Genomic DNA, 9,388 nt, shown 5'->3' on the forward strand with positions numbered 1-9,388 from the left:
CAGACCGGGAGAAGAGGATCACATTTTAGCTGTAGCTGATCACTAGAGGGGGAGGACAAACCAAAACTCACTGTGCCCCAAAACAGAAAAGAAAACAGGTGGCTAGCCTTGTTATGTATTAATCGGACGTGTGTGCAGGTACCATTTTTAATTGATTGCATATTTCCACTGTAGGTTAAACACATTGAAACTCTGAGAGTTCGGTTGAATCGAATCGAAGGATTATTAGAAGGCCACTTCTTTGTTGAAGCAATTGATGATCTGACTTTCTTGCTCCCACATTGTGTGCCTCCAGTATATTTTCTTCAGACTCTGCTGATGCACATGCTACAAGTAAGTAATGGATGCTTGAGATCATTAGCTTATAAAATCTGCTATCATATATGTGCCTGGTGCTCTTCCTCCACATCCGATGTAATTGCAAAAGCAATCGTGGGCCCTAATTGGCGAGTATGTTTAAATAACTATGGGCCGAATGTGCTAAGCTTTTTTTCATTCGCAAACAGTTTGCGATTAAAAAAAGCATTTTTTTAATGTACAAAGGCCCAATCTGCGTTTCGGTACCCTATTACTGAATTGCAATTTGGGTTGCGATTCGGTATTAGGAAGGAACGTGTTTAGGACGTCTCATGTAAATGAAATATTTTGCGATCCCATTTTGCCACTTACTTCAAGTATGTGGTAAACCATTTGCAAATGAAAAGGGTTTCCCATGGGACTCCCATTTGTGAATGTTAGGAAAAACCTTTTTAATAGCAGCAGTGGTGTAACGGAACACTGCCTTCTCTTAAAAAATGAAAATAAACCTTTAATTTTTCTTTTTTAAGCGCATCCCATTTTCCTTTAAGGAAAAGCTGCATTAAAAAAAAATTATGCTTTATTGTACAGCAATAAAAGACATGGTGGTATGCTGACCCCAGCAGACCACCATTCCTGTGAATTTAGCTATTCCCTGTCACAAACGGAGACCTACCTCAGGAATATTAATGAGGTAGATCTAGTTGCGAACCACTGGGAATCACAGAAAGTGTAAAGCACACTTTCATACATAGGTCTTTGCAATTACCAAATAGCGAATCGCAAAATGTTGCTATTGGGTAATCGTAAACGCACACCTATGTACATCTAGCCCTTAAGGCCACATGTATGTAGCTTTTTTGATCACAAACGGCCCGATTCGCAGAATCAAACCATTTGCGACTGCGAAAACCTCTTTTTCTATGTACAAACCCTATTTTACGATTCAGTAACCTATTACAAAATTGCAAAATAGGTTTATGATTCAGTATTAGGAAGGGGCATGTTTAGGACATCCTTTCTGAATAGCGACTAGCACTGGTATGTAAAAATGTTTTGCAACCAAAATTTGATCGCAAAATATTCACTTGTTACCCCCAAATTGGGGGTAACCCATTCACAAATGGGTAGGGATCCCTAGGGGACTGCTTCTCCTTTGTGAGTGTATGTGAAAATGTTTTTTAAGGGCAGGCAGTGGTTCCATGGACCACTGGTTCCTTTAAGGAAAATTAGCTACATTATTTTTTTTTAATAATAATTGCTTTATTTAAAAGCAAACACAGACATGGTGGTCTGCAGTCCATAGTAGGCCATCATCCCTATGTTCTTAATGATTTCCAGTGGGTAGCAAATTGCAGCCTACCTCATAAATATTAACAAGGTAGGTCAATGGCAAACCCACTGGGAATCGCTAACAGTGTGAAACACACTCTTGTACATAGCTATTTGGAATTTCCTAATAGCGAAATGCAACAATTTGCTATTAGGAACTTGCAAACGGAAATCTATGTGCATGTAGCCCTTAATGTTTAAAGAAAGGTGACTATTACAGAATTGCTTCCTAGATGCATTGGCCAAAAAGGTTGCCACCTTCTGTTTGCCTTTCGCAAAAAGCAGGGATTGTAAATCTTGTTCAGCTTTTGAAGCTGAGTTTCTGGGAAAAATTGACCTGATAGATCTTTCTGACCTTTGGGAGCACAAAGAAAGTGACATTCAGTTTCCTCACTTCATGTTAAACCAGAGAGTTGGAACTCCCAGTCTGTTACTTGATTCCACAATTTTGTTGTGTACTGCTGTCGTAAAGGACCAGGCTTCGACATTTTTAATTACTCTCAGCAAAGTATTTTACAATGCAGTTTACTGGTAAGAAGACACTTTTATGGCACATTTAGATATGGTCCATAATGTTCTGCACAATTCTTAACTCATTTATAGAAAGATGCCTTAAGAACGTAAGTGAAATGAGGAGAAGAGACTAAGTAACACACCGAGCTGTTTAATTTGTTGATTGCTTTGACATTCTCTCAGGGTTTTAACAATCTTTTTGGACATTTGTATTGCAGGGAAATATAGACGGAAGTTTGTCTTGTCGAATTTTTGACATATTCTACAACCTGCTTCATCTTCATCCTCCTTGGAAGTGTCCCTCCATGCAGAAATATTACTTGGAAGTGCTCCAGTGTCCACTCTGTAAAAAGGGAACCTGGTCTTTGCTAGAAATGCTTGTAAGGTGAGTGTAGGCTTCGGTGGTTTGGTAAGTGGTATCAGATGGTGAGATTTTAAAAGGCCTATTGAGTAAAAAAGGCATCATCTGTGTTTACTCAGAAAATGCGATCCGGTATTTAATATCCAAGTCAGCAGTTCTAACAGTGTTTCAAGACCCACCACAGAAGTATGACCAATCTAATCCTGGCCGACTAACTAACGGGCACAATTTCTGTTGTAACAATAGCTGTGCTTGCTAGTAGCTGGCTGCTCATGGAAGAGCAGCACGTTCCCAAATACTACGATACCTGTAGACCACTCATTCCTTTGCAATTCATGTGCTTTGACATTTCTAAAACACACATTTACAGTTTGTCAGGCCGCTTCTTTAGGGTCTGAAATCCACCGTAACAAGTATCGTCAGCTGTTTCTTAAACCTCAAAAACTTTTGCATGCTCGCTGAAAGGCCAAGAAACTCCCCGTTGAGCTTTGACTCACAGGAGATAGCAAGGCCGAGCACACAAGACTTTCTACTGAAGGTTCTTGTAGGTTTAAAGCCTTAAATACAAATGACACATGAAGGACATGCAATAATGCGAACGTCCAAGAAACAAATGCAATTGCATAATAAGATTTGAATGAAACACAGTTGGTTACTGTTCTTCCCACCTTACACGTTAGACAAACGGACTGATCTGAGCAATAAAGCAGGACCATTATGCGCACTACCAAGCCAATGAAATACTGCATTTTTTTTTGTCTGATTTTTGTTGTTAGTTGGATGTTATTGCCGGACATTCAAGCCTTTCAGACTTGATATTCAGATATGCAGGCTGGCGCTCTTGAGTTTTCCACTCAGCCACATGGATCTTCAACCTCTTCTGGCCAGAGCGGGTTTGGCGATGTGCATGCGGACATGTCACACCCGCTGCTTCTGTACTTGGTCACAAGTTGTTCAGTGCGATCTAATATGGTTCAGTCACACCAGTTTATTTCGCAGGCAAGCTTTGATAGTGATTTTACTTGAATGGTTACTAGGTTTTCCCTTTCACTTGAATGCATAGAGACAATGAAGATTTCTTCTCCGTAAGAGGTATTTTCGGAGAATGTTGGATTTTGGTTTTGTCAAGATTGGCAGCAGCACAATACTCTGGTCTGAGGCAAAACCTTTTTCTTGCAAGAGTCTACATGGCAGCTGTTGAACCCGACATCCTTGGCATCGTTTTCCCTTACCTTTTGCCTTCGGTCCTCCTGTTTTTGCTAGCCTTAGGGCTCTGCACCCTTCACCAGTGCTAAAGTACTCTCTCACTAAAACATGATAACATTGGCTTCCACCTAATTGGCACTTTTCATTTACTTGTAAGTCCCTAGTGAAGTGGTTCTACATGTACCACAGGCCTGTAAATTAAATACTTCTAGTTGGCCTGCAGCACTGATTGTACCACTCAAATAAGTAGCTCTTTAAACATGTCACAGGTTAGCCATTGCAGCCTGTGTGTGCAGTTTAAACTGCCATTTCGAACTGACAAATTAAACCTCTTGCTAGACCTAAACTTTCCTTTTTTATACATATAAGTCACTCCTAGGGTATGCTCTAAACAGCCCATAAAGCTGGGTGTAGTGTATTTAAAAAGTTGGACATGTACTTTTAACTTTTATACTGGTAGTGAAAAACTCTTACATTCGTTTTTCACTACTTGAAGGCTTGCCTTTCTGATAGGATAACATTGTGTTACCTAATTACCTTTAATAAGTGATAACTTTCAATTGGGAACAAGTAGGGAAGTCGAGTTTGGTCTCTAAAGAACTGTAATGTGAAACCCTCTCTAATGGTACAGTTGGATTTTAAGTCACTATTCTGAAAATGCCACGTTTAGAAAGTTGGAATATTCTTGTCCCAGCCATTTGATGCCTGTATCCTAGGTCACATGACTAGGTGTTGCTGGTAGTTGATCTATGTGTATTATTCTCAGATACTGAGACAGAAGGAATAGGTGTTGTCAGGAGGGGCCATCTCTGTCAGAATGAGGAAGAGAGATGTGACCTACAATACTAGCACATCACAAAGACTCGGTCTCAGCACACTCACAAAGGGTTTTACACTGGACTTTTGGGCCCCCAGACAAGCAGGGGTCAGGACAGGAAGGAAGGAAATTCTAGACACCTCTGTAGAGTGAGGACTCTAGAATCTTCTCCCACTTCAAAGCGGGCACCTGGTAGAAGTCGTGGGCCCTCAGACCACTTCAGTACACTTCTGGACGTGTGGAAGACTCAAAAGAAGGACTGCTATGCTGCTCTGCTGCAAGAAGTACTGTCCTGCTGCCTGAGTGCGAAAGACTGGACCTGCGTCTTGAACCCAGGACCACCAGAGTGACTCCATGGGCAGGTTGGCTGTCCTGATCATAGCCTCAGGGACAGAAAAGGCTCCAACCATCTTGATCTCTGCATCTGGACTCTGCTTGCTGTGAGTACTAACCCCTCAAGTGGTGCCACTCCAGTCTAGTACCCTTGGAAGTGGAGCGAAAGGTGCTCTGCTGGCCCAGATGTGGTCTCTACCAGAACTGAGGTAGCGCAAAGCAAACTCAGCGGAGCTCTGTGCAGCACCTCTTGGTAACCGACGCAGCGCAATGCAAGCTTGCATCGCAACCCTCACATCTCATCGGAACTACTGGTGCGTGACGCGTTCTTGACGCGGATCTCGCAGCTTCTCATTGGAACCCACGCAGCGCGACAGGTACAATTTAATCCTGTGGATAGCAAACATCCCATATTATTCACAGTATCTCTAATTCCTTGAAGATGACAAGGAACACATAATGCTATCAGGGTTGTGTTTTCCTTCCACACAGGCCTACAACTTTCGCTTTGCCTATTACGATCAGATGCTGGTACTTCATCTCTCTTGCCCAAGTTCACCACAGGATAAGAGATAATTGTCAGGCATCATAACCGTTTTGCTCATGGAAGACGACGGCCATGCTATTTGACACAAACATTAATAAGATTTTCCTTCTGATCGCCTCAGGTCGACCTGAAAATACTTTCTTGACCAAAAGAGGTGAGCATAAAGAGTATATCCAATGCAATACATTATAGAGCACACAGCTGCCTCCATAGAGGCATCCCGGCGCTAGGGGAAAGATCACCATCAAGAACCTAACTACAGAGTTCCTACAGACGTCAAGTCAAGAGACAAAGAGTAATGTTTTATGGCTCCTTCTAAAACCGCTTCAGTCGGGCTGCTTTTCAGACCAAGACGGAGAGCATTCCATAACTTTGAGTCCTGGAAAGCAAATGATCTACCACCTCTTCTGGCCTTGTGAATGCGTGGGGGTTGTAAGAGTTTCATATTGGCTCTAAGCGATCTCGCCCTGGCGTAGGGCTTGAAGCAGCGCCTGAGCTAAAGAGAATCTTTGTGGGTGTAGGCTCTAAATGTAAAGACTAGTGCCTTGAACTGTATCCTTTTAATCACTATGAACCAGTGAAGATGTTGTAGATGTCCTGACAGTGCTCAAGACAGAGGATCTTGAGACTTAGACCGGCAGCAATGTTCTGATAATTAATTTAACTGCTCTATTAAAGGTTTAGTTGATCGGAATAATGTATTGTGCAACCTGGTTACAATGGTCTGTGCGAGTGGGGGAAGAGGAAGGAGTGGTGTTGAAATATATAGGGTGGCAACAGGAGGAAGCTATCTAAAGGACTATACTGTCTAACATGACAATCCACATTCTTAGGTGATATATGCTGGGGTATCCAAACACGCCCTTTTTCTTGACCCTGCTTGATGGATCAGCTTGAAACGTAATATTAATGGGCTGAGGTGGACGCACTTTTTGTGGGGGAAAGTTTCTTGCAGATTCATCAAACGGCACCAAAGTTATTAAACTATAAACAATCGTTCCATGGATTCTCAGACTTCTCATTGGACCTCTTGCGAATTTTGCGATAACTTTTTAGATACATACGTTTTTAATTTGTGATTGGAATATTGGTAGTGGTATGTTTTTCTTTGTTTTAGAAGAGGAAGCATTTATGTTTGAATGTTCTTTTTAGATCGTGTCTTGATCAGAAAGACTTTTGTCATCCAATGTTGCGGCAAGAATTTGAGTTTTCTGAGCAGAGAAGGATTCACGGATCTCTCCTTAAATACGTAGCTGGTGTTCTGGAAGCGGAAACCCAGGCTTTAAGCAAAAGGTAAGCTTTCATGAGAGCCTTCCGTTTTTTTTATTGCTGTAAACAGGTGTTTGCTCCAATTCTAGGTCCAAGAAAAATAATGTTTTAAATTTTGATATTGAAGCAAAAGAACAAACCTTGGTTTTGTGCATTTTCTGTCATATTAATAATGCTGACGAAATTTGCATATGTGAGATGCTGGCTAAAAAAAAACCGCTCAAATGTGAACAGTGCTGCATCATTTTGCACCGTATTGTTCTGTAAAAATTCAGAAATGTCCCGTCCAGTGTGTTAAGCTACACATGCTCTAAAATAAGCTGGGAGGCGCGCCGGACCCTCGCCTGACGGGACCGACGCGTGTCATGGTGCGTGTATGGCACGCGGCTAACGCAGCTATGGGGTGGAAGGACCGTTTGACCCGGGCGTCACCGCTATATGCGTCTGCGAGGTTGGGCTCCCTGTGGACCTCGAAGGGCTTCGAGAAGTGGGACACGATCGGCATCAGCACAGTGGGAGATCTCTGGACGAGGGGGGGATTCAAAACTTTCGAGACGCTGCAGACGGAGTTTCAGTTGCAAGGCAGTGAGTACTTTCGGTACTTACAAGTCCGCCACGCGCTGGGCTCCGTCTTCCCGGATGTCGCGTCCATTCCGGAGTCTTCCCCCCTGGAGGACAGAGTGCTGGATGGCCATGTCCCAGACAGCACGATCTCCCTTATATATAAAAAACTGATCAACGACCGATCGGGCCTGCTGACTGGCCTCCGCGAGGCCTGGGTTGCCGATGGGCTGGAATTGGACGACGAGGACTGGATTTCCGCGGTGGCCTCTCCGAAGGAGGTGGCCATCCCGGCTCGCCTTCGCTTCGTCCAGCTTAAGATCCTCCACCGGGTTTACGTGACGGGGCCGAGGCTTCTACGTATGGGCTTTGCTGAGGATGGACTGTGTAAGCGTGGCTGTGGTGCTTTGGCAACTTTCTTGCATATTCTGTGGGAATGCCCAAAGGTGGAGCGATTCTGGCGTGGTGTACACGAGGTCCTGCGAGTGGTTACGCGTGTCGCGCTGTTGCCTGAAGCGAGGAGATGCTTGCTGAATGTGTGGGAGCCAACTGACTACTCGGTTCCGCAGACGCGGTGGGTGACTCTGGGATACATGATAGCTAAGCGTGACATTGCTCAATTGTGGGGATCCCAGAGGCCCCCGGCGGTGTCGGCCTGGAAAGAACACATGGATTGGTGTATGTTTCGTGAAAAGGTGGTGTATGTTGCGAGGGGTAAGCCTGGGGCGTGGGTGAAGATCTGGGGCCCCTGGAACGCCTATCGCGGGGGTATTTGCGAGCCGCCACTGCTGCCGGCTGCCTCACCAGCTCCGTCCCCCTAGCCGACCCCCTCCCCCAGCCACGGGCACGTGGTTCCCCAGTCCCTGATCTGTTCTCATTCCCCCTCTTCAGAGTTTGGCGATTGGTTGGGGTCCCCCACTTAAGGAGCGCGTGCTGTCACTTGGGATTGCGGGTTGCCTTGCGGGTGTGGTTTTTTTTGTGTTGTTGTGTTTCGACAAAAGGAAACCGTATTGTGGGTTTGGAGTTATGTGGCCTGCACTACTGATATCCCCTGATTTACCTTTTTGCACCGCCAAGAGATTTTTCTGTATATATGTCTTATGCTTCTGCCACTCTCCATGCTCCAGACGGTTGTAGGCCCATACCTGTAACTATTTGAGATTGCAATAAACGGTTTCAAAAAAAATAAAATAAAATAAGCTGGGAAAGATATTTGCATGTAAAGGCTTATGCATACCGTGGTGACTAGCTCTCATTGTTAAAGTTGTTACCCGAGTTTCACGCAGCCTTATCTTTAATCAGTTTAAAAAGAGAAATAATGAGTACCCTCCATCGGCTTTAATCTAAACATTTTTTTAAGGTTGGATATGGCGCAATTCATGTTTATCTCCTATGCCTTAGGGTGAAACCGGACACACCATACCGGACTGTTTATTAGTGTAATCCCCGTGTCATTCTCTGTGCGGTGTTTAAAATATAAAGGAGGATTTAGAAATATGTGTTCAATTGAATGTTAATCAGGAAATCAATACATTACTTTGTGTGTCAGACATTTCACAAAAAAGTGTTGCCCTCAATGCCCTTAGACCGACAAAATGACGATGAGATGATTTTCGTATGCTCGTGCAAATGCAATGTTTGCCCCAGTAGTAAATTGTTAGCTTTATTGATTGTGGTGAAGTGATTATTTTGATTACACGCACATATGCAAAAGACATATATCTTCGCAGTCACCACAGTCTAAGGAATCTGTTGGCAAGTATCAGACTTCCCTTTTGATGAATGACTCACCATTAGAGTTTGTAGATTATTAGTTTTTAGGCAGTTTTTAGAATGTGGAAAATGAAAGGATGCTGTAGCCAATATGTAGCCCTCAGACAGTGTTTAAAGTCTCAAAATACACACGCAAATCTTTTTAAGCGTCTTATACAACTTCTAATAAGGGGACTGAGCTTCGTTTGTGACAGATATGAACCTTAGTTCTTAATTGGATGCCCAAAAAAAGCCATTGCAAATGAATTTGCATGATCTAAAGTGTACACGAAACTGTGACTTGCACGATAGTGTCATCTTTTTTTAATCCTGATTTGCAAAGCAAGGGGGGCTCACCAAAGAGCAATGATGATTACTGATTTTCAATGGCAGATTATAG

At 43.4% G+C, this 9,388-nt stretch overlaps 1 protein-coding gene across 3 annotated transcripts in view; it reads left to right on the plus strand.

Moving 5' to 3' along the window:
• Positions 1-9,388, plus strand: part of SLF1 (SMC5/6 complex localization factor 1) — a 557,620-nt gene that overhangs the window by 219,145 nt on the left and 329,087 nt on the right. For all 3 annotated transcript variants that reach the window (XM_085632479.1, XM_085632478.1, XM_085632480.1), the window contains exons 8-10: positions 175-333; positions 2,361-2,527; positions 6,559-6,699. In XM_085632479.1, coding sequence (XP_085488605.1) covers positions 175-333; positions 2,361-2,527; positions 6,559-6,699 — 467 coding nt within the window. The remainder of the gene's footprint in view (positions 1-174; positions 334-2,360; positions 2,528-6,558; positions 6,700-9,388) is intronic.

Source organism: Triturus cristatus, chromosome 2_1 (genome assembly GCF_964204655.1).
Source record: "Triturus cristatus chromosome 2_1, aTriCri1.1, whole genome shotgun sequence".
Taxonomy (NCBI): domain Eukaryota; kingdom Metazoa; phylum Chordata; class Amphibia; order Caudata; family Salamandridae; genus Triturus; species Triturus cristatus.